Source organism: Pleurodeles waltl, chromosome 9 (assembly GCF_031143425.1).
Source record: "Pleurodeles waltl isolate 20211129_DDA chromosome 9, aPleWal1.hap1.20221129, whole genome shotgun sequence".
Classification (NCBI taxonomy): domain Eukaryota; kingdom Metazoa; phylum Chordata; class Amphibia; order Caudata; family Salamandridae; genus Pleurodeles; species Pleurodeles waltl.
The window spans coordinates 411,526,628-411,553,197 of NC_090448.1; the positions used below are offsets into that span (position 1 = coordinate 411,526,628).

Sequence of the window (26,570 nt, forward strand, 5' to 3'; positions counted from 1 at the left end):
AGGGGTAGGGGGGCTCTTGGGTAGATGGGGGAGTCGTGTACCGGCGGCAGGAATGCAAATTACTGTCGCTGGTAGCCTTTCCACCAGGGATTTTGTGGCGGTGCTACCACCAAGAAATCCCTGGCAGAAAGGGGACTCGTTATACTGCTGGCGATATAAGGTGGACTGTCAGGTCGGAGATGCTCATCTCTGCCCAGCCGGTCCAACTGCCCCTGGTGGTTGTAACAGGTAAGTGGCAAACTGCCACACTCGTAATGTGGCAGTCTTCACCACGGTCCCTTTGGCGGTGAGACCGCCACCGTGGGTCAGAATGACTACCTCAGTCTCTAGCCCCGAAACACCAGTGGACGGAGGCATAGTATCACTCCAGTGGAAGTCTGGTATGGAACCCCAAGTTGAGCCAGAAAAGGCACAAACGGAGTTCTGCTCCTCCAGCCATGATGCCCCAGACTCAAGAGGCTGTTGATGCCTGTGAAGATCCAGTTCAGGGGCACTGAACATCGCTTTGATTTCACTTCGGCACGAGCCTCCAAAAAGCCACAATCTGAGCTGAAATCTGCTTTAAAAGATCCTCTGCAACCAGCGTTGAAGTATGCACCAAAGCACTCCTTGATGCCAGACACTATAAGGGGGGGGGGGGGGGTGTCAATCTTCAAAATTCTATCAGAGGTCCTTGATGCAAACAGAAGAAGCCTTTTATCTATCTGGACACAGTCAGAATTCTAGCCAAGCCTATAGCCCCAGGACTGATCCACTTTCCAAAGAAACACCAGCTGACCTTAAATGAGGAACCAGGATTTGACCCTGCGTGGCCACCAAGCCCCAAAAGGGTCAAAGACTCAGTGACTGGCCCTCTGCTCTTCCCACCATTGTCATCCACTACACTCTTCCACCTCATCCACAGAACACTGCCGCAAAGCCTGGTAGCCTTTCTATCAAGAAATCTCTGTGATGATTCTTTTAGGCCCTGTGAGGGAAGTGATCCTTTGGAGGACTTGTTAGACCTCCAAGACGACCCAATCTTGAGCCCTACCAGACCCCCCTAATGAAACTACTGTATACCTTGTGATACAGTGGGCACAGCTTCATCAGTTAAACTTAATGCCGTGCAGAATGAGGATGACTTCCTAGTCGAGACTGTCTCAAGACTGAGCATGCAGAGCTATACCTACTAGGCTGAAGGGAATGCTAAGGTCAGCCACTGACCAGTAAATGTCTAGGGTGATCCTTCTTGAAGTAGAGAATTATAAATCTGCCCTCGATGATCCAGTTTATATATACATGGCCAGATTACCCTACACTTCTAGTTGCTGATTCTACCTGTACCCTTTAAGAAGGTGTTGAAGCAAATTGGTGCTATTAGAATGTGTGTAGCACTTCGGGCAGCCACGCACTGGAGCAGAGTGAAGCCAGTAGGCCTCGTCTCCAGGCATGGGTGGTACCTCTGGGAGAAGATAGATGAACTGGTAAAATACTTCCAATGCCCATCATAAATATAGGCAGGAGTTGGTTGCAGAGGGGAGTAACAGCTGTACCGACATTAGACGCACTCTTCATGCGGCTGATATAGTTTCAGGGAAGAGTATTAATACAATCATCCTCCTGCTGCTGGTTTAGGGTGTCAGTGTTTAGTCCGGAGGTGCACCAGCACGATTTAAATTTCAGTTATGATGGTGAGCGAGGGCTTGGCCCCCAGGTCGACCATATATCTTGAAAAATCAAAATGGACACTGATATTACTAAATCCATAGGCTACCTACAGTTTCCGGAACCATATCCTTACACGCCGGCCCCAGCTTCCCCACCACCACCACCACCAAAAACACAATGGACACTGATATTACTAAAGTCATATCAGACCTACAGTTTCCCGAACAGTATCCTTACATGCTGGCCCCAAGCCCCTCACCCAAGTCCCAGACCTTCTTTCCTCAGGCACCCGAACAGAGGCAGAGTAAAACTGGCAGGCTCGAGACAGATTCCCTGTACCAACAGCACCAAGTGGTTGGTAGCAACTAACAGTTAGACCTCCTGCGTCACATGGCAAAAGGCTGTGTGCTGCAGAGGGTTGGGATAGTTGGGCATGATAATAAAATCTTACATCATATTAAATCGTAGAAATGCACAGAAAAAACGAGGGTTAAAGTGGAATTATAGTTGGGCATAGGAAATAGCTTATTTTACAATAAGAAAATACCCTTTAAAATTCACTGGAAAAAAACAAAGGTTAAAGTGACTTTGTAGTTGGGTGAAAATGTCAGTTAACAGTTTTAGTCTCAAAGAACACTGAAATTAATCAATTATAGTCATCTTAAGTAGCTATAACTTGCACACTGTTAGGATCTTACATATTGCATCACTCTTGACATGTTTTATGATATCATTGATTACATCTGAAATTACACCATTAATGACCTCACTGTGCAACTCATAATGCAAGCCCATCAAAAAACATAATTGAACTAATACCTGGCTTACCAAAACCTAGCTAAAATAGGATCTGAAGCCACTCTCTGGAGCCACATATAATATATGCATTGTTGCCTAACGCACACCTGCCATCTCCAGAACCCCCCCCCCCCTTAAAATACCAATCCTTTTAAATATATTTTAAAATACAAGACATACCCATGGCAGTTGAGGGAGCCATTGGGCCAAAACTCTGATATGGAGAAGCTCTGAGTGGGGGACTGGACTCAAAGACAGCAGGGAAAGTAGCATGGTAATAAAATGAATAGGAGGAGACGCACAAAGAAACTGCGACGGCAGGGGGGAGTTGAGGCTTACTATAAACTTGCTTGGTGGGCGGCAGTACAGAATGGTCTGAGAAGATGGAGGCACCAGGAGGAAGGACAACTTTATGGCAAGCAGAGACTTCCACAGTACCACTGCCACCCGAGCCCTATTAATGGAGCAAATGATTATCAACGAGTTGGCAAAATGGGCAACAATAAAGGGAGAAGTATTGCTGAGGGAGGGGAAGAGACGGATTGGTACACATGCCTGGGAGGCCCTGGTAGTCAACCTTAGGGCGGCCACTGCAGAAGATGCTAAAGTGTCTTGAAGGGCCTGCTGGGAGAATTGTATCACTGACCTGGCACTGTCCTTATTGGGCCTTTGGGTAGCTGTCTCCTCCTGCCTAAGGGATACACTTGGGTACTGGCACTGGCATCTGGGGTCTGAACGCAGTTTGCAACCTGCAGACATACCCGGGTGTTATTGTTATTAAAGATCAGTGCAGATGCAACAAGTGGAGGATGGGGATGATTGGGGAGGGCTGTTTTTGTTGTTGTGTCCTGAAGGCTAACAATGGACAGTAGGAGTAGCAAATGCAACAATATAGTTAGAAGTAAATGGCTTTGATATGCTCATTGTACTATTGCTCTTACCTGTACAATGTAATGGTGTTATAAAACTGAATCCAGATGGGCATTCTTTTCTATTAAAACTAAAAATAAATCCTTGTTAAAGATTCCCACCTAAAAAGTTATCCCAAAGAACTCCTTGCTGGCATGATGAATCCTTCTCAAAAGGTTATCGCCACTGCCTTCTTCATCAAAACATGATGGTTGTCAAGATGCTGCAGGATGTTAAGCTCCTAATGCCCAATATTGGGCAGTTAGTTGAGTCTGTGTAGTTTACAATTCAGCTGCACTTTCCATCGAAAATATATAATTTAATTTACATATAACTTTTAACACTGTGGAAAGATACACATCACATTTGGCTGTAGGTTGGCATTGTTGTCAAATGTCTGGCATGCCAATTTCTGTGCAGATCAGTGCAAGGGATAAAAAAATATGTTTCTCATTTTAGCATCCACAGGAAATTTTGCTCACATGTACAGCTCCAACTGCTGACTGCTTTACACCTAAGTAGGCATGAAGTAGAACTAGGAGTCTGATGGATGAGACAGCATTTTCTCCCATCATTTGTTTTTTAGATCAGTGGTTTCATAGTAGGTACCCTAGATATGAGCGATCTGATTAGCTGCCACAAGTGAAAAAGTTCTTCTACAGGGGCCAATTCAGGATGCAGGGCACAGTCCCTGTGTTCTGAACAAAAAAAGTAACAGTAAATATAAGGGGTAGAGGAAGAACTCTGATGCCAGAATGTAGTGGTGGTGGAATGCCCCAATGTTTTTGCATTGCCAAACACAGTGAGAGAAATAACCCACAACCCAAATGAGTACTTTATAACTCATTACTCTCAAGATAATGAGTCCTGTGAAGTGGCTGAATCAATAATGTTGCTGTTTTTTAAAACGCTCAAATAAATCTGAAAGCCACAAAAAAACACCTCATTTGATAACGTTAAAAAAAAAAATACAAAGGCCTTACGCAGTTATATTCTTAACAAGATATGTTACCAGCTGTTTTCCTTATATAGCCACAAAACAGTTTCAGAAATAATGCTTTAAAGATAAATTTTATCCATGTGCGCCTGCAAAGTAACCACCCTTTGGACTACAAAATAATCACCCATAGGAACCTGCAGTAATATCAACACATAAAAAACCATCTCTCAAGTACTGTACCCTGTACTGTACCCATTCTGTATTCTGAAAGAACAAGAAGCACTAGACTCCTCCCAAATAAAAATGTTCAGCTTTATAGAACCATTATGTACTTCAAAAGAACTATCTCCAGAGACCCAGTCTGTTTTTATAAAGAATTGAGACCCATCCTCATACAACCATCCAGATACTTATAGCACCTCATTCATTCCCCCAGTGAACTAGTGCACATTGTTCAGTTCTTGATTATCCATTTTTCCATTCAGTTAGCTTTGATTCCTGTGTTTGATATGGTGATGTTGCTACCTACATATCCAAGTGTCTGTTTTCCTGGAGTGGTTGTCTGTGATTCACTTTTCATTTTTTTCCCATTTTGCAGGCAGACCAACTCTCGGAGGAGCAGATCGCTGGTAAGAACTCTACCCATCTCTTGCTCTGCCACTGATTTCACAGTTCTTGTGGTTTTTGGTTTTGCTTTCTTTGACCAGTTTTTCTTCAAATTACACATCTTATGAAGTGAAGAAAAGTAGATGCTGGAGATTTTTATTTTTATTTTTTACTTTAGTAGGCTCAGTGGTCATGGAATCGACCCAGATGGCACATTTCTCCATGAACAAAGAACAGCAAGAGATTTTGATGAACCTTACAATAATCCACTATTTTGTTTAGAATGCTAGAACCTCCTTAATCATCAGTAGCTACATCTATCCTAACTACATATGGGAATGTAGTAGCTTACCAAAGAAAGTTCCTTGTCATGTGAGTTTTATTCTCCAAGCTTGATCCAAGGAACAAAGCACAGAATTTGGCTTCCTTGTGCATGGCCTTCAGTCCAGTTTCCCCACAACAGGAATAAGGGTCCAATTCTGTTAAAAGAAAAAATAGCAGCGAAAGCCGCTTTTAAATCAAGATTGACAAAATTAGCAGCAGTCTTTTGAAAGTAATGATCTACAAAATACAGGATAAAATCGAAACACTTAAATTTAATCAGTGTATGTAGAAGGCCAGTAAACCTTGAAGTATGTGTTGTAAACGTTTTGTATGTCCGACATTCAGGAATGTGGGCAGCACAAATGTCAAGGAAGACGAATCATCAGGTTTCAGTAGTATGTTCTTGTAGCTTTCAATAATCATCTACATGGTGCAGATTTGTTAGTTAAAAAATAGATCATTTTGCATCTGGAAGTCGATAGTGCATTGTTGCGGACGATGAATACTCTTATTTTATGGGTCGAGATAAAGATTGGATGAAATGCACTCTTGAGGAATGCAATGCAAAAAGTATGATTAAAGATTGGTCTTTGATGACTGTAGAACTGCAGCCTTTTAACCTTTTAATTTCCCCGTCACGTTCAACACATTAAAACCATGCTCCTTAAATAGTTCTTTGATATTGGTGTTAAGGGACAGGCCTAGACTTTGTTCTGCTCCTTTTTGGGAAACCAGGATTGGCCATTTTCACTCCCTTCTTCAGGCTTAGTTATTGTATTAACACATAGACAGTACAAAAAGTACCTTGCGGGTCCCCATTCTTTTGAACATTAATGTGACTTCTCCTTGATTAGACCTGTGGCTTGAACTTTATTCTTACTCAGAGGACACCCAGCTTATTCCGGGTTGATGGAAAGAAGGACACTAGTTCATAATTTGTTTTGAATGCCAGAGGTTGCTGCCTGGATGTCTACACTCTAAAGTTTAGCTCCAACAGTGCTGAGGTTCTTTTCCTAGTTTATCAATCATGCAGTTTGTTATTCATTTTGGTTGGACCTCTTCCTCATGGAAAGGTGGTTTTAATCCAGGCCTTTTCGATTAAAAACTTTTTGGTTTCCCCCGTAGGCGACTAAAGTTGCCTTCATCTGCTTTGGGCTTCTTCTGCAAAAATGTTTCTTTCCCTTCCTCATTCATTGTGATACAGTACAAGCTGTCATTTCATCATGCATTAACTGCATCCCTTCAGGGGTGTGGAATTTATTAAAATATCTACTTGTCCAGGGGACAGGTTGCTTCTCAAATCTACTTGTCCTGTAAAAAGATCTACTTGTCCCTTTGGTGCCATGTAGTGTGGCGCCAAATTATGGCAGCAATCTCATTATGTAAGAGCTCTGATAATAGCCTCTCTGATTATGCCAGGGCAGGGCTACTACCATAGTAGGGCTTGAATACTTGCAGTTTAAATCCCTACTGTAGCAATTTCCTTATTTTGCCACCTTTCTGCAGATCTGCATACTGGGGCTGGAGTAAGCAGTAAGCTATAGTTCCAGGGCTGGAATGCCTTTGAGTCTGCAAACCTACTAACCTGCATGTTTTAAAGATCTTCACCAGCTTCTCTCTAATATTTTCCCATAATAAGAAAGGTTGGACATTTACTCCTGACAATGGCAGAATTAGAACTTCTTCTAGGGTTGGGAAGAAAGTGGCTGGAGGGAAAATGAACTTGCAAATGCTCAATAGATTTTCACATGAGCAAATCTACACATGCATATTTACCCATGCTAAAATACAGTTCACAAATATTTTATTGGGGTACGACATATACCATGGGTGCACTTTTGTGACTTTCTTTAAGAATTTGGGGCCACATGTAGGTAGGTTCAGATTTGCGACCCGCAAATTGAGTCGCAAATCCGAATGTAGGATGGTGTCCCTGACACCATCTGTGATTCGCAAGGGCTTCGCAAATGCCCACCTCATGAATAATCATGAGGTGGGTCGCAATTTGCGACCCCCTTGCGAATGGCGGCCCTCACAGGAGTGGTGGCCTGTGGCCTGCTGGAGACAGCAGACCACCATGTCTGTGAATGCTTTTCAATAAAGCAGTTTTTTTTTTTTTGTAATGCAGCCCGTTTTCCTTAAAGGAAAACGAGATGCATTACAAAAACAAAAAATGAAAAGTTTTCGTTTCATTTTTTTTGGACCACTGCCTGCTCTGAAATTTTTTTTACAGTGACATTCACAATGAATAAACTTCTATTTCTCTTTCGGCTGGCTTTACTGTGAGTGATCGCATTCTGCTCTTCCACAGGAGCATATTGGCACACAAAGAAGTTGTGTTCAGTGGCAGTCAGTGACGTTACGAAACTGGAGGGTGCCCCTTTGCAAAGAACATGGAGGAGCCCCCTCTCCAGACTCACTCAGGGCAGGTGCTGTGCTGAATGGGCCCCCTGGAGGGCGGCTGCGGGGCCTTTGTTATCCCACTCGTGGCAACGTGTGCTTTTAGAGTTAAAAAATGTTTTGGGGGGGTTTTGCCAGTGTTTGTTACAATGTTGAGGGCCTGGTAGCTCCCACAACAATAAAGTATTACAAAAGCCATGTCAAAACAAGACACGCATTGATGAAACTAAAAGACTTATAAAAATATGTCAGATCAGTTGGTTTTGTCAGTGTTTTTCATGCTTCCCATAATCGTGTTGAAAATGGTTACACTGATTTTCCATTAAAAATATTTTTGGGAAATACTAGCATGCATCAAAACATTTTACTAAATGACACTTCATTTGCATCTAATCAGAGAGCATTCTGGGAGCATTATACTTAGCCTTATAAGCTAAACTTTTCAAACATGTGTATACACGTTTTTTTATTTTTGTACTGGAACCAACGTCAGTAGTGAAGTGTGACCTTAAAACGTTTATTTACAGCACGTACCCTAATAATGAAGGCTTTCAAATACTGAACCATAAATACAAGTTGGAACAGCATTATCTTTTGGAAACACATTACCTCAACTGCAGAGAGTTCCACTCTCTGTAACCAGGCAGCCAAAGGGTTTGTGCTGCAGAGGGTTGGGCCTACTTGTCCCAAGGACAAAGTAAACATAAAAACTTGTTGCCCTTGACCCCAAACAAGATGTCCCGGGCGTCGGGCGATAGGAATTCCACATCCCTGCCCTTGTTAAATTTCGGCTGGTCAGACTTGCAGAATTTACAGGGGAAAATGCCCAGTAAATACTGGAATGTAGATTTTGATGTGGTAAGCAACATAATCCAAATGTCATGCCCCATTTTGAGGGCAAAGCTTATAATAGGAGATAATTATCGGACTGGATACATTTTGAGCACTTTGGAATTACATTTTATCGGGTGCAATAATTATCACTCCAATCACTGACATTTTCAATAAGTGCCAAAATATATTGTTGACCTTATCTCTGGACATCCTGTTACAGGTAGTCCAGGGCCAACCAACACTGTTCCTTCTAGTGGGGTTACCATACATATTTTGCAAATTCCGGACTCGAATAGCATGTCCTTTTTAGGCTTCTTCTGCTGTTGCATGTTCTGTTACCCGGAAACGGGATGAGTTTGGGTCTATATCTTGCTTCAGAAATTGGGCCTGTCAGGAGATAACAATTAAAAGTAGATTGCTGAGGTGGTACTAGACACAAGAAAATCTCTCCGGAGTAGGAGACTGATAATCCTCCCCCCTTGCCCCCCTTGTTGGTGTTTTCTCAGACAACAGCTACAAACCATATTTCACCTATGGTGCCCACAATCTGGAAGGAGGGCTGGTCAGAGTTACAGCTGGAGCTGGTAGATAAACACCCTTAACTTTCCTATGTGATTTGGCTGGAATGCAAAAGGGATTTAGGTTTGAGGAATTCAATGAGGATGGTGAGAGCCTCCCCTATCCTCACTGTTTTAGGTGGCCTGGATTCGGCTACCATAGTGTGCTTCACCGTAAGTTGCCAAACGACTGCTGTAGTGCAACTTCTATACTCTTGACCTAACTAGGACATAAGCTTGCATTTAAGTACATACAGGATGGCCGCAAATTCGCATGTAGCGACCCGTGCCTGTTTCTCTCTAGGATTTAAGGTTCTGGAGGTGGTGTCAGAATGTTGGGTGGAAGCCATTGCCTGCTTTGCTTGTTGATTTCGTGGTCTTGGACTAATATGGAATTGATTGAGTGAGTAAAGGAACAGTGCTGGGTGTCTATTGAAGATGTTGTAAGAAAAGTAAGTCTGTGCAAAGAGGGGCATTCCTCAGTGAAAAATACTTTCCCTGTTCTTTTCTTCAACTCATCAAATACAAAGATGGGCACATGGAGAAATCTGCCTGTTCTTGACAATTCTGAGCATTACACTACTACAATCGTCCACCCAGTAGCCACGCTGCCTGAAATTTAAAAGCCTAGCAACCACACCTAAACAAAAGGTGCTCTAGATTGCAAACCAGAATATTACTTGTGAGGAAATGCCTTTTGTTGCAGGATGAACCCCACTTTTTGCTATATTTAGTGCTTGTTTACTGACTGAGGCGCTGGCTTCCAGCGCCCAGTATATGTGTTCTTACCCATAAAGTATATGTGCAATTGGCTAACCCCTGATTGGCATATTTAACTTACCTATAAGCCCCCAGTACATGGTAACCAGTATACCCAGGGCCTTTAAGTTGAATGTTCGTGTTGGACTGCAGCACGTTGTGCCACCACAAAAGTGACATTGCAAAGCATGTCTAAATACCTGTCACTACAACCTAAATGTACTGTTTTAAAACTGCAAATTCATTCTGGCAAAATAAACCTTTTTGTCAAGCCTCAACCTGCCTTTTTAATACTTGTAAGTCACCACTAAAGTAGGCCCTACATGCTCATAGGGCAGTGTGCACAGTATTAAAAAATTAAGACATGTATATTTAAGATTTACGTGTTTTGACAGTGAAAAGTCTTCAAAGTGGCTTTTCACTGTGGCAAGGTGGATTCTCCCATAGAAAAGCCCTAAGTTATGTCATACACCTTATAATGTATAGCTTAGGTTTGGGAATAGCTAGCCACATGATCCAAGGATTTGAATTTAAAAAACAATCTGTGGGTGAAGTTGTATTTTAAGTTACTTTTTCGAAAATGCCACATTTAGAAAGTTGACATTTTCCTGCCTTAAGCCTCTACTAACCCTTTCTGAGCTAATCCCCCACTGTCACCTGCCAGCAGCCTGCTGGAAGGTGTGAGTCTCTCTCAGGAAAGGGTACAAAAGGGCCTTGGCTCTGAGGAGATGTTAACTTTGTCTTACAGGATTGCATGGGGATGTGGTAACCAACTACAAGCTTCAATGGGCAGCCCCTGTCGCAGGCCGCTATAACTCAGTCTAGGCCTGCCCCTGCTATTAGAGTGGCATCAATGCCAGTGTAGGGGTACGGGGGATGGGCTGTCACAGACCTGGTTTTGCAGAGGGAGTTCCTCATTTCCCTAGACACTTCAGGGGTGTGCCCATAGCTCTGACCCAGGGAAGGAATGTTCTGATAGCTTAGATTTGAGCAGAGATTCACAGTTGGATTGTTTAATGCTAAACCCCCAGGAGGTAATGAATGGGTGGGGTTTCCCGTGGAAATTTTACTCCTATTGGTTGGAAGGTCTTGTCCACCCAAAGGGATGTGGAATTACTATAGCCCGACACCTAGGACATATTGTTTGGGGTAAATAACAACAGTTCATGTCTTTTTTTATCCTTGGGACAACCCCCTGCAGCAAAAACCCTTTGGCTGTCAGTTGACAGTAAATTATGAACCTGGGAAGGGCATTGTCTGCACTTGGGGTAAGATTTGTGTTCATATGTTAATGCTTTTATGAATTTATAATTATGGTTCGTTAATGCAAAGCCTTTAATATTGGTTTGAGCAATCTAAGGAAATGTAGGCTCGGACTGCACTACTGAAAGTGGTTCCAGTATAAAAATGTTTACACACATTTGCAAAGTTTAACAATATAAGACTAGGTATAATGCTCCCATAATGCTCTGACTATATGCAAATATTTGCAGAATCTTGAAAGCAAGATCGATGACTCTTAATTTTCAAATAAATTGTTCTAAAAAAAAATGCAACAAGGAAATTTGTAGGCACCATTTCTTTGAAGCATCATTTAGTAAAATGTATTATCAAAAAATATTCATAATGGCAAATCGGGGTAGCTTGTTTCATTGGGATTATGGAAAACATGAACATAAACAAGCATTGGCAAAGTGAAAGTTCTGAGATTGGTAGTCAGCCTTTTGGTCTTGTCAATTCGTCTTTTGACAATATAAAAAAAATAAAAAATATTACAACATTTATAGCAGTGGGTGCTGCCGGGCTTTCATCGTTCTAACAAACACTGGCAAAAATAAGAGTGTTGTTTGTTCTCAAAAAGCACTTATTGCCACAACATTCCTGGCGCTCAGTAAAGCTACTGTGTGTGCCGATATGCTGCTTATGAAAGACCAGAATACAATCACTCACAGTGAAGCCATTCAGTATACAAATAGAGAAAGAGCTAGAATTTTGATAAAAACAAAAGATCTTGATTAACACCGGACCTAATTAGGGGCCCAGTTCTTATACAGAGTCACAAAGTGCACCCGTAGTAGTTGTCTATTTATTTATTACTATTTATAAACTGGAGCAGGTGTCTCCAACCAGTCGATCACGAGCTACCAGACCCCTTAAGAGTAGCTCACAGCCTGGAGTTAATTTTTAAATAAGCACAGGGTCACATTTTCCTTTTTTAATGTTACTGGAAGGTTGTGTTTAGTGTACATTATCATCAGGCTGCAGATAGCAAGGCCCAATAAGCAGCAGTGTCGGAGCCAGATTTAAGACCCAGGGTATAGAGGCAAAGAATTGAGGTATTTAACTCTTAAATAAAAATCCTTGTCAACTCAACATTGGAGTTGAGAACAAAATTATGTTTCTCAATGTTTTTTTTAATTGGAGAAAGTTAAAATGAATCATTACGTTAACTTTTCATTGAAATTTTCTCAAATCTTTTCTCAGTGTTGCATTTACAAACAGCTGGCCTCTGGCTTCCTGTGGCCATTAAAACACTGTGTCATATTTATACCTGAGAAAGTCATTTTTTTAAATGAGAGAAATTTAATATGCAGAAAAATGTCCTACATTATGAACATTTATGCACTTCAAATTTCTTCCATTTAAAAAAAAAAAAACAAAAAACTTGTTTTATTTGTGGTATACTTGTAACACTGCCACTTATGGTGAAAGGGATGCACTGTGCCAAAATGGCTTACGGCACAGGCTCTCAGTTACCCATATAAATCTACCCCATTTATATACACACATTCATACATCTGCCAAACCTCTCACTGATACACATGGAAGCCCTGTCCTAGTGTCCCTAGTCAAAGTATTTTGTCCAAACCAGAGCATCTGGTCCTATGAACATTAGGATTAAAGTCAAACAAGCTGGGCGTGGAGGTGTCTGGTAATACTGCACAAGTTGTTTAGCCTTCAGTAGCTCATGATGATTTTCACTGATCAGAAGTAGCTCTCGCTACAGAAAAGGGTTGAGACCCCTGAACTGGATTGTGATTTTTATTGTGTTATGTTTTCCACTTATTAACTGTTTTGGTACTGATACATCCTTTACACTCTTTCTGTTAAGCCTGACTACTGTGCCACAGCTACCCAGGACTGAGCTAAGGTTTAAATTAAATTAACCTAACTGGACCTGATATAGAATAATACCTTTCGATCCCCAATACTAATGAAGTTCAATAAAGGCCTCTCTTGAAACCACTAGAGGCAGATAGTCTTTCTCTCTTACACACATGCACCCAGACTCTCTTTCCCTCCCACCACAAGAACTGTCACTGGCTCATGGATTAGACTTGTGCAATAGAACAAAGAATTTAAAACCGTGCCACACCACCTCTAAACCTACAGCAGAAAGAAGAAGCATCTACATTTCCACCCATGGACTAAATGACTAGTTCTGTTCAGTGGAGCTGCTTGACTGTTGGTTTTGTTCACCATGGGCTTTGGAGATCTGAAATCCCCTTGTGGTCTGCAGGTGCTAATAGTTACCTTGCAGACCAGAACTACATTGAGAGGTTTGTACCATCACAAGCAGACATTGCTGTATTTGAAGCCTCATCTTGCGCTCCACCTGCAGATCTTTTTCATGCTCTTCAGTAATACAGTCACATCAGAACTTATGAAACAAGGCCTGTCCTGTTAAGAAAGCCTTGTGCAAGTATGTGCCTGCAACTTTGAAGATGCAACAAGAAGTGCAGGTGCAGAGTCTAATGAGGACAATGATGATGATAATGACTTATTTGGATCCGATGAAGAGGAGGAAAGTGGAAAAAGGTTGGGTAAGGAAGGGATTACAATATGAATTGAAGAAATCTAAGAAGCTGCACTTATTGCTAAGTCTTTAGTCTTGCTTGATGTGAAACCTTAGAATGATGAAACTGGCATGGCAAAGCTAGAAGAATGTATAGGAAGCATTCAGATGGACAGTAGGTTATGGTATTAAGAATTTACAAATCTGCGTTGTTAAAGATGACAAAGTCAGGACAGACCTCTTGGAAGAGAAAACAGCATTTGAAGATTATGTGCAGTCCACGGACGTAGCTGTTTCCAACAAAATTAAAATACTGGAATTCACCAGAGCACTTGAATAAAAGTACAGTTTGACTATTTAGATAATTTCCCTTCAACCACCTTGCCATGCTCCACCCTTACTTTCACAGCTCAGAATTTAGCAAACTTGTGCACAACTGGAAAACCATCCCTGTCCAAGTCTAGTCACATTTTTCACCTGTGATACAACCTTAACTCCAGTCTAGACCTGAACATCCCCTTCTAGCTCGACCAACGACATGGGCCACAACGAGAGCTTGTGTAAGAACTCTCTAGAAAGAAGTTACCTTTATCCCAAACTGACCCAGTTATATTTTCAGGAAATGTTTCAGTGCATTATGTCTTGAAACATGGACTGTAATCCCCAATCGCCTAGCCCAATATCGATTGGGCCTCTTTGCCCTGACTGAAATTTGATTCACAGAAGACAGTACACTCCCAATTCATGGAGCAGTGCCCACTGTATACAAGAATAAAGATGAAAAATAATCACCTTTATTGGGCAAGAGGTTTAGCCACAACAAGACTAGCTTTCTACCTCAAGAATCACTCCCAAAACCAGTCCAACACAACCCCATTGATTGTCAACTGCTTTTAAACTGCATTTCATCCTTTCCATCAAAGCATTAATTACACTGGTTACTAGTGGTCAGAATACTATCTTTTAAAGCTCTGCATCGCTCATTAGGCAATCCACAGATTACGACCTAGCTTCTCCTAATTAAGATTGTACAATCAAATGAGAACCTGGGATCAAGAATGCCACACTGCTGATAATTCCTGTTTACTGTAAACTCTGCATAGGATGTAGCTGCTTCGTACAGCCATACAAATTATGGAATAAACTGCCAAAGAAGTATCAACAGTCATTTCCAATTCAGAAGAGGCATATAGTTCAAGATTTTCTAGTAACTAAAGTTCGAGCACCTCTGAGGCAACAATCCTGACTGGTGTGTACATGCTGTGAACCTATTCTGACACTTTTTTTATTTATTCTCTTTTTTTTTTTGCCTTCCACCTCATGCATAAATACACACTGACTAACAACGTGTCAAGATTTGGAGTACACTCTATTGGCATCTTACACAACACCAATATTCAACACTTCTAGCTGACTTAACCATCAACAACTTTCATTCTTCTCTGTACCTTAGAATCAGGACTAATGGTTGTGGTCTGCAAAGCATTTTGGATCTGGACAGGAGATAGGAAAACATGCTAGAACTGCTGCAAGACAACACAAAATAATTTTACTGCAAACTATCCAGACCTTCCTATTGGTATGCTGACTGTCTGAACCCAAATTTACAGGTAGCCATAAGAAATGCTATTATTAAAAAGTGCTTTGCAACCCAGTGAGGGGTATGAAACATCTAGTAATACAATATGATCCTCTGTCTCCAACACCAGATTGTTTTTAATGTATTTGATTTTTAACATTGATGTAACAACATTAAACAGGATTATTGTAGACTAGTTTAATGCCTGGTTTGATTAATCCAACAAAGTTGTTATGCATTCCCTTGTAGGAAACATGAAAACCTTAAGCCTGAATCATAGAGACATTACCTACATATTCTTATGAGGACACTGCCTAAATGGGGAGTCTGATCACTTCACTGTTGAATTTTATATCGTAAGCACAAGGAAAAAGTAATCTACCCTCAATCAGCAAGGGCTCTTTGAGAGTATGGGATCCCTAAAAAAGATAAGCTACTTGCTCACTCATTACATAATTCTACCCCAGAATTGGACAGCTCTGTAATCTTAGTCCCATTTTGCTAACTGAATGGATTTCAGGTACTGTGAACTCTTGTAACCAGTAAAAGCCTTCACGAGAAAAATTAAACAAATTCAGCAAAATGGTTAGAAAAAGTGTTACCAAACACAGAACCTTACAGTAACAGTCGGTAAGAAACCACAACCCAATGGACAAACCAGCTGTCCTTTAAAAAAAAAAAAAAAAGACGTTAGACTGTCCTTAGTAGAGCACATAATCCACACTCATTTTGATTTGGGACAACTTCAGAACTGAAGTTGACAAACATGGAGCAACTATCTTTATCCAACTAGATATTTTGGCTGGCTGTGACACATTAAAACAACATTCTAATCTATACACTTACTTTGTTGGGATACAGAACCTTCGCTTCATCTGGTTTCAATCAATACTGTTTGAGAGAAGACAAGTGACCATGCTTGACCATTTCCTCTCTACTCCCTAAAGTCTTAAATGTGGTGCTCCTAAAGGATCAGCTTTCTCCCTCATTCCTCATACCACTCAGTCCCTTCACCACATTAATTTGATCATTTGAACACGTGCTAAAACGTGCACCTCAGTCCCTTCACTACATTAATTTGATCATTTGAACACAAGTTATAATTGTGCCAATAATATAATTATCAAATAGAGGAGGTAACCATTCTAAGCCAGACACCAAAAGCCACACATGCAGAGTTCATTGGAGTCTTAATCATACTCGATTACAACAGCCTACTTCATAATCAGTTGAGATTACCCATTCCACTAAATAATATCTGAAAGCTCAAATATCTCTCAGAATAAAGAATTCTCTTTATTTATGGACAGCATGAACAGGTGATCATTCATGTAAAATGCCTCCACCAAACCTAACCCTACTCATTGACAGTCACTAATGTAGCTCAGAGACCATTGCATGGTGAACCGCCAACTGAGGCCCACTTGACATGCCCAAACTTGCCCTCAATATATAGTAAGTCTCTCCAAACTCCATTCCGTTACATGTTGAACACCGCAAAACCCCAGCCCCCAATCCTCCCCCCCCCCCCCCCCGCCCCCACACACTCCAATCCACACAGTATGACCTACTTCTTAGGCTTTTCTTCTCCCTTTTTACCCAGTGTAACAATTGGTTCTTTCCCCTTCTTAAATTCCCTTTACTGTGATAACTATTATGCTCTTTCTTACTTAAAGACGGAGTCGATTTTGGCACTGGCTGTTCATATTCTTGCAACAAGTAGAGTTGACCAAATTAATTTAACAAAAGTACATTCTTTACTCTGCTGACAAATCTTCTCCACAAACCTGTTCAGCCTCCTATCTGCAGTAGCTGTTTGAAAGACTTAATCTGAACTATTGAATATGCTCCATTGCGTTCTAATGGCCGTTGTGCTCTTAGTGCCAAATAGCAATCAGGAACAGTCTATGAAAGTCTCCTTAGCTCTAATACTCTCTCGTTAACACCTAGCTTTACTGACATATGTTCGCAGGATGTCTAGAAGGGAGCCATCACTCACAAACCTATGCCTGAGTACTAGCTCGCTGTACAGATCACAGTACTAGTATTGAATAACTACTATCCTCTAGCCAGTTTACTGTTGAGCCAGGCTAGCAACAAACCTTTACACTCCAATTACCTATTGACAAATGGGTTACTGTCTGAAAACACGACCTTTGCAACACCCAATAAATAGGTGCCCAAATCTTTACCAGTAAGGGTATGCCTAGGTCTTTGCACCAAATAGGAATATCGGCAAGATATTGGATTGTTTCTGGTGGCCCCAATGATATGCTTCTATATGAATGTGTGGGAATATACATTATGCATGCAACAGGGTTATGTGCACTGTGTTCTTCGTGTTCAAACTCTTTAAGAGGTCACATCAGTCTTTCACAAATTAACACTGACAGTAGACCCAAACCAATTCCAGTATTCATGTAGCCATTCAATACTCTGTCAGCTGGACTGCAATAATTTCTCTTTCCCTTAAAGATGTTGTAGGAAAGTACACTCTCTTGACATGGTTACCCCCCTTTTCTGCCTGTTGTCAGTGTGTTTGACTGTGTTCACAGGGATCCTGTTAACCAGGACCCTAGTGTAGGAAGTTGGCTCTGTATGCACTATTTCAAAGTGAGGAATAGTATGCACAGAGTCCAAGGGTTCCCCTTAGAGGTAAGATAGTGGCAAAAAGAGATAATACTAATGCTCTATTTTGTGGTAGTGTGGTCGAGCAGTAGGCTTATCCAAGGAGTAGTGTTAAGCATTTGTTGTACATACACATAGACAATAAATGAGGTACACACACTCAGAGACAAATCCAGCCAATAGGTTTTGTATAGAAAAATATCTTTTCTTAGTTTATTTTAAGAACCACAGGTTCAAATTCTACATGTAATATCTCATTCGAAAGGTATTGCAGGTAAGTACTTTAGGAACTTCAAATCATCAAAATTGCATGTATACTTTTTAAGTTATTCACAAATAGCTGTTTTAAAAGTGGACACAGTGCAATTTTCACAGTTCCTAGGGGAGGTAAGTATTTATTAGGTTAACCAGGTAAGTAAGACACTTACAGGGCTCAGTTCTTGGTCCAAGGTAGCCCACCGTTGGGGGTTCAGAGCAACCCCAAAGTCACCACACCAGTAGCTCAGGGCCGGTCAGGTGCAGAGTTCAAAGTGGTGCCCAAAACACATAGGCTAGAATGGAGAGAAGGGGGTGCCCCGGTTCCGGTCTGCTTGCAGGTAAGTACCCGCGTCTTCGGAGGGCAGACCAGGGGGGTTTTGTAGGGCACCGGGGGGGACACAAGTCCACACAGAAATTTCACCCTCAGCAGCGCGGGGGCGGCCGGGTGCAGTGTCGAAACAGGCGTCGGGTTCGCAATGTTAGTCTATGAGAGATCTCGGGATCTCTTCAGCGCTGCAGGCAGGCAAGGGGGGGGTTCCTCGGGGAAACCTCCACTTGGGCAAGGGAGAGGGACTCCTGGGGGTCACTTCTCCAGTGAAAGTCCGGTCCTTCAGGTCCTGGGGGCTGCGGGTGCAGGGTCTCTCCCAGGCGTCGGGACTTTGGATTCAAAGAGTCGCGGTCAGGGGAAGCCTCGGGATTCCCTCTGCAGGCGGCGCTGTGGGGGCTCAGGGGGGACAGGTTTTGGTACTCACAGTATCAGAGTAGTCCTGGGGTCCCTCCTGAGGTGTCGGGTCTCCACCAGCCGAGTCGGGGTCGCCGGGTGCAGTGTTGCAAGTCTCACGCTTCTTGCGGGGAGCTTGCAGGGTTCTTTAAAGCTGCTGGAAACAAAGTTGCAGCCTTTCTTGGAGCAGGTCCGCTGTCCTCGGGAGTTTCTTGTCTTTTCGAAGCAGGGGCAGTCCTCAGAGGATGTCGAGGTCGCTGGTCCCTTCGGAAGGTGTCGCTGGAGCAGGATCTTTGGAAGGCAGGAGACAGGCCGGTGAGTTTCTGGAGCCAAGGCAGTTGTCGTCTTCTGGTCTTCCGCTGCAGGGGTTTTCAGCTGGGCAGTCCTTCTTCTTGTAGTTGCAGGAATCTAATTTTCTAGGGTTCAGGGTAGTCCTTAAATACTAAATTTAAGGGCGTGTTTAGGTCTGGGGGGGTTAGTTAGCCAATGGCTACTAGCCCTGAGGGTGGGTACACCCTCTTTGTGCCTCCTCCCAAGGGGAGGGGGTCACAATCCTAACCCTATTGGGGGAATCCTCCATCTGCAAGATGGAGGATTTCTAAAAGTTAGAGTCACTTCAGCTCAGGACACCTTAGGGGCTGTCCTGACTGGCCAGTGACTCCTCCTTGTTTTTCTCATTATTTTCTCCGGCCTTGCCGCCAAAAGTGGGGCCTGGCCGGAGGGGGCGGGCAACTCCACTAGCTGGAGTGTCCTGCTGGGTTGGCACAAAGGAGGTGAGCCTTTGAGGCTCACCGCCAGGTGTGACAATTCCTGCCTGGGGGGGGTGTTAGCATCTCCACCCAGTGCAGGCTTTGTTACTGGCCTCAGAGTGACAAAGGCACTCTCCCCATGGGGCCAGCAACATGTCTCGGTTTGTGGCAGGCTGCTAAAACTAGTCAGCCTACACAGATAGTCGGTTAAGTTTCAGGGGGCACCTCTAAGGTGCCCTCTGGGGTGTATTTTACAATAAAATGTACACTGGCATCAGTGTGCATTTATTGTGCTGAGAAGTTTGATACCAAACTTCCCAGTTTTCAGTGTAGCCATTATGGTGCTGTGGAGTTCGTGTTTGACAAACTCCCAGACCATATACTCTTATGGCTACCCTGCACTTACAATGTCTAAGGTTTTGTTTAGACACTGTAGGGGTACCATGCTCATGCACTGGTACCCTCACCTATGGTATAGTGCACCCTGCCTTAGGGCTGTAAGGCCTGCTAGAGGGGTGTCTTACCTATACTGCATAGGCAGTGAGAGGCTGGCATGGCACCCTGAGGGGAGTGCCATGTCGACTTACTCGTTTTGTCCTCACTAGCACACACAAGCTGGCAAGCAGGGTGTCTGTGCTGAGTGAGAGGTCTCCAGGGTGGCATAAGACATGCTGCAGCCCTTAGAGACCTTCCTTGGCATCAGGGCCCTTGGTACTAGAAGTACCAGTTACAAGGGACTTATCTGGATGCCAGGGTCTGCCAATTGTGGATACAAAAGTACAGGTTAGGGAAAGAACACTGGTGCTGGGGCCTGGTTAGCAGGCCTCAGCACACTTTCAATTGTAAACATAGCATCAGCAAAGGCAAAAAGTCAGGGGGCAACCATGCCAAGGAGGCATTTCCTTACACCTAGTGATTATGCTCTTCTAACTTTGTAACTTAGTTACAAACACACCACATTTGGCATACTGGTGCTGCTATGTAAGTCCCTAGTATATGGTACCTAGGGCATTGGGGTACCAGGGGATCCCCATGGGCTGCAGCATGTATTATGCCACCCATAGGGAGCCCATGCAAAGTGTATCTGGAGGCCTGCCATTGCAGCCTGCGTGAAAGGGTGCATGCCCCCTTTTCACTACAGGTCACTGCATCAGGTCACTGTAAGTCACCCCTCTGGTAGGCTCTCCTAGCCCAGAGGGCATGGTGCAAGTATGTGTGTGTTAAGGCACCCCTGCACTAGCAACGATGCCCCTGCGAACTCCATTTCCATTTTCCTGGACTTCGTGAGTGCTGGGATGCCATTTTATGCGTGTACTGGACATAGATCATTTCCTATGTCCGGCTACATAATGGTAACTCTAAACCTAGGCATGTTTGGTATCAAATGATTCCATGCACTGTGGGGGGCTCCTTAGAGGACCCCCCAGCATTGCTTCTACCAGCTTTCTGGGGTTTTCTGGGCAGCCCAAGTTGCTGCCACCCCTCAGACAGGATTCTGCCCTCTTGCTGCTTGAACAGCTCAAGCCCAGGAAGGCAGAACAAAGGATTTCCTTTGGGGGGCGGGTGGGCACCCTCTCTATTTGGAAATAGGTGTTACATGACTCAGGAGGGGTAGCCTCCCCAAGCCACTGGTATGCTTTGAAGGGCACATTTGTGGTCCCCTGTGCATAAACCAGTCTACCCCTGTTCAGGGACCTCCAGTCCCTGCTCTCGCTCAAAACTGGACAATGGAGAGGGGAGTGATCACCACCCATGGGGTGGTGCCTAAAGCTCCTCCAGAGGGTCCCTGGGTTCTGCCATCTTGAATCCAAGGTTGGCAGTGACCTCTGGGAGCATCAGAGTGGCCAGGTCAGGCAGGTGACGTCAAGAGCCCCCTCCTGACAGGTGGGCACCTGGTTAGGTGACCAATCCCCCCTTTCAGGGCTATTTAGGGTCTCTCTCTTGGGTGGGTCCTCAGATTCGGCTTGCAAGATTCCAGCAGGACTCCTCTGCAACATCTACTTCAACTTCTAGCCACTGGAACCATGACTGGACCCTCCAGGAACTGACAATCTGCATCCACAATGAAGACTCTGCTTGCAGCATTGTTTCCACAGCTCCTTTCAGCTTCTGCAACATTTCCCCGGCTGTGCATCCTCTGAGGGCGGCAGGTCTTCAGTCTGCATGAGTAGGAAGATGGAATCTCCCTTGGAGTGAAGGAGTCACTCCCCTGCATCTGCAGGCACCAACTGCAACGACAGCTGGCTACTTGGATCTCCTCTCATCCTGAACTACTTGGATCCTGCATCACGGATGGTGGTCCGGCGTAGTCCTCTTGGTCCTCTCTGACAGCTGTCCAACTTTGGCAGGGGTAAGCCCTTGCCTTTCGCTCGCAGGACAGTACCCCCTTGCACTGCGTCTCTTGCAGCTATCAAGGCTTGTTGGCATCTCCTCCAAGGGATCGTCAGGCTCCGTGTAGCCCCAGCACTCCTTCCTGTGACACACAGCCCTCTGCATGCTTCTCCTGCGGCATGGGACCCTCTCCAGTTGTGCTACATCAGACCCTTCTCCAGTTGTGCTGTGAAGGCTCCTCTGCGACTCCTGGTTCCTCGTCCAGTGGGTCTCCTGTGGGTGCTGCCTCTTCTGTGGAATCTCTGCCTTGCTGAGGGTCCCCCTAGAAGTCCCCCCGTGGTTTGAGTCCTCCTGGACTTTGCTGGTCCCCGGCAGCTCCACTTTTGCTTCACTGCGACTTCTGCCTTTGCCAAGGCCTGTTGGTGGCTCTTCCATGCCACTAACATACTGCTATCATCTATCTGGCTTGGGATGTCGACTGCATCCTCCAGGAACTCTTCACCTGCTCCAGGGCTACATTCCTGACCGTCCTCCCCTGGACTCTTGTATGACTTCTGCACTTGGTCCCCTTCTTCCACAGGTCTTCCTCTTAAGGAATTCACCGCTGGTTTCTTGCAGTTTTTTCTGGGTGTTGCATTTTTTTCCTTTTGGGTGGTTTGGGGAAAATCCTGTAATTCACTCCTTTCCTCTGGTCACTAGGCAGCACTACAGTACTTAGCTTTGGGGTTTCCTAGTACCCCCAGCTCCCCTCTACACATTCCACTTACCTAGGTGTGGGGGTCCTGTGTTCACATTCCATTTTTTTTAGCATGTGGTTTGTGCTCCCTGTTGCTATTTTCACTGTTTTCTAACACTTTTAATGCCTATTTCTGATGACTAGTGTACATATCTAGTGTGTTACGTCTTGTTGGGGTAATTGCCTATCTAGTATTTTTGACATTGTGTCACTAAAATAAAGTACCTTTATTTTTGTAACACTGAGTTTTTTTTTAATGTGTGTAAGTGCTGTGTGACTTCAGTGGTATTGCATGAGCTTTTCATGTCTCCTTGGCTGCTCATCCACACCTACCTCTAGAGAGCCTGACTTCTAGACACTGCCTACACTACACTAATAAGGGATACCTGGTATAAGGTGCAAGTACCTCAGGTACCCACCACACACCAGGTCAGCTTCCTACAGATGTGACAGGCACTTTTGCCTGGAAGAGGTCTGCAAGTTGCAGAGAATTTCAGTAAAGAGATGTGAGCAATGGTTGTGGATAGCATGGTAGTTTCAAGTGTCTCCAAGGAGATCCAGTAATCGCTAAGACAAGCAGAACGAGACTTGAACTGTTCCGAAGACCAGATTTTTTCCAAACCCCTCTACCCTCAGCCTCCCCTCGCTACTCCCTCATTCCCTCCCTCATTCCCACACAGTCTCTTTTATAGCTGGCTGAAAGCGGACTAGGCAATATACAAAGTGAAAGGTAATGCCAAAGTATGACTGGGGCAGTCAGATGGCTACTTAAAACTGCGCCTTGAACGACTTTTGGCAGCTGCGTACCATGGATGTCATATCTGACCATGGTAGTGGACCTGGAAAGCAGACACAGGCACCTGTGTTTTGTACATCTGCTTTCCTTTCCGGTGAAGTAAAAAGGAACTTGCATTCTTCAACTGCTGCCTCAACTGAGCGCTGTTTGCCTCTCCCTCAAAAAGTGCACAAAAGAACTATCTTCAAGTTCAACGCAGAATAGCGTTGTTGGAAAGCAGTAGGTTGACAGTAGCCCCACTTTCACAGCACCTCACTGTCTCTCACACACAATAGCCACCTGCTCACATTAGACACAATATTGGTCTCACGCCCACACAGGAGAGAAAAAACAATTAAGTGTGTATCAGTGTGCTCACGAAAGTAGACATGTTCAAGTCTTATAGCATAGCATGCCACAGCACTCGTTATACAAAACACCAAATGAGCAAAAAAAACTGCACAGACACTTGACATAATGAAGTGTCGCCATCCACACAACATTGGACCGATGCATGTTGCTAACAGGGTGCAAAAGGCAGAACTCTGATCATACATCAAGTACTGCCTGAAAATGCAACTCGTTTGCCATTAGGGCAACCCAACAGCGGATGTCTCCACTAACTGTCTACCGCAGGTATTTATATGCCAGGCATTGGACACATGCTGAACAAAAACATAGCATGTGGCCGGCCCTCTGGCTTCACCCTTCAAGCCCACAGCTAATGGAAAGGCTCATTGAGAGTACAGCACCAAGTGAAATAACATGCAGTGTATGCAAATTAAATTTAATCCATCCATACCTTTTAAAATGGTATTACACCAGTAAGTTTTGTCGCCTGGAAGGGGTCATTATTGGTGTTTGTGCACGTGTTTACATGTATTCTTCCCTCATTGTGAAGGCTTTTCTCCCGAGGTTTTCACCGGCAAAATGTATACAGGTTTTCCCTCAAAACCTGTAATCCCCATGCAGCTGGTAACAACTAGCATTAATGGAACTCGGGTGCGTCTTGGTGAGAAACTGTTTGACGCATTGACTTAATAAAAGCACATTTCTTACGGCTTTTATAGCACAGCTGCACTCGCTTATTGAGTCTTATCTGCGATGATGACTTCAGAAATGTTTGAAAATTAGTTGCTGGCCTGCCATATGTGCTACAATGCAATACTAAAGGGTGACTGTGTGATAATCAGTGCGTAATAAGAATACGGAATTACAATGATAATGCAGGATTTCGTCGAGGGTGAAGAAGGGTTGAGGGCCTTCAGCCTGCCTGCGATGGAGGAGGTCACCTGGAAAATTAAGTCGTATGTCAGGGAATTAGATTATTCCTCCCACAAGATCTAAAAAAGAATGAACATGTCCTCACATGTGCAAGACTCCAAAATACATTTCAAAGAGAAAAAAAATCTCAGTTTCAATAAAGCAAAATATTTCCAATGATTAAGGTTTGTTGTACACATTTAACATAGGAGAACCGGTTAGTCAGATAAAACAAATCTTAGAAATCCACACAAGTGTGGGAACAGGGATTGGAATTTGAAGCAGCTGACATCTTTTCTTCTTTTACTTAAGGGACAGATGGAATTGACAACGTAGGTTTACCAAACAGTGATGGACAAAAAACTGGATTCTACTTTTTCATTAAGCCACAGCACACCTGTGTCCCAGCTAGCCCCATAGTGACAACTAAACCTCAAAGTTCACTGAACAGGACACGAGGCTTGTTTCACATATTTTCTTTAAAGAAAACTCGTATTATTTGAAACGATTATTACTATATAGCCAATGAATTCACCAGGGTCTCACTGCTAGGAGAAAGAAAGAAGGTCCAGCCAATTGACTTCCTTGAAATGCCAAATTAATTAGAGTTGTTGTGAGAGCCCCTAACCGGAGGCCTGGACCCTAAACCTCCCAAGTGTTTTAGGTACAGAATTTAATTGGAGGTGAGCTCCCACATTCAGTAATTTGAAATACTGAGCCCAATGCTTCAATGGTGATTAATTCACTTAATCAAAGTAAGTTCATTCCAAAGCTTTTTATTACAATTCCATAAGTGGACTTCTTAAAGTTGAAAAGGAGAAAAGAAGTAAATCCCAAAATTGACATCTTTATCGTCCAAGTAAAGTTGGTCAAGGATGGCAAAAGGATGAGGAACAATGTTCGATGAAAAACAGCCAACACGTGTTTCACCCCATAAGCGAGTTAGCGGGGGCTTTCTCAAGGCCAATTCTAAATATAGTAACAGACTTCAGACATCCATGGTCTCAATTGACGTGCAAATAAGGGCGGCATCACATTCTCGCATGATCCTCCTCAGCAACAAGCAATCCTTGACCAACTTTACTTGGACGATAAAGCTGTCAATTTTGGGATTTACTTATTTTCTCCTTTTCAACTTTAAGAAGTCCACTTATGGAATTGTAATAAAAAGCTTTGGAATGAACTTACTTTGATTAAGTGAATTAATCACCATTGAAGCATTGGGCTCAGTATTTCAAATTACTGAATGTGGGAGCTCACCTCCAATTAAATTCTCACTGCTAGGAGGACTGTATATTACAGTATGAATCATTTTTTTTTTTTGGTACATAAAGTCCATGTCAGAATGGGATTCAGTGAAGAATTAGTCTATTTTGGCTGATATTACTTTCACTTGGCTCATTTGTTTTGAATAAAAGTTAGTTTGATTTTCATTCCATATAAGAATAATAAGAGAATTACATAGTGCATTTTGCTGGGTGGGGATTAGAGTGTTTATAGATTGGCAGTGTTTTCATACCACTCTGAGGGTCAAAGCAAGAAATGGGCATGGAGGAGCACTGCTTCTAAATAGACCACGCTGAATTTAAACATCTCTTTCTAGAGTCACTTTTGTGCTTTCTGCTTTTTCAAGATTATTGACCCTTTAAAGAGAATGATTTAGGATGCCTCTCTGAGAGATGACCAACGTTGTAGTGCCTGGCTGATGACCTCGACATTGGTGAAACACTGTTGAGAAAGGCATTTAACGTCGAACCTCAAAGTTATAATAGCCCTATTTAGAGAAAGGGACTGCATAACATTGAGTCCTAGAACCTCAACATTGAGAATGAGTCCGTGATGTGGAGGAGTCTGTGAAATCATGACCCATGCTCTCAACATTTGGGTCCGCCATGTCAACGTGAGTGCTGACTTTTGTCTACAGATCATCTTTATTGGTCCGTGTTCTCTCGGTGCA

At 43.4% G+C, this 26,570-nt stretch overlaps 1 protein-coding gene and 1 pseudogene across 1 annotated transcript in view; both read left to right on the forward strand.

The window, feature by feature from the left end:
- The window catches only part of LOC138259431 (calmodulin-1-like), a 78,126-nt gene that overhangs the window by 9,904 nt on the left and 41,652 nt on the right, over positions 1-26,570 (forward strand). The window contains exon 2 of the mRNA XM_069207176.1: positions 4,896-4,926. Within this exon, the coding sequence (XP_069063277.1) occupies positions 4,896-4,926 (31 nt within the window). The remainder of the gene's footprint in view (positions 1-4,895; positions 4,927-26,570) is intronic.
- On the forward strand, positions 13,259-13,913 carry LOC138258662 (elongation factor 1-beta-like; annotated as a pseudogene).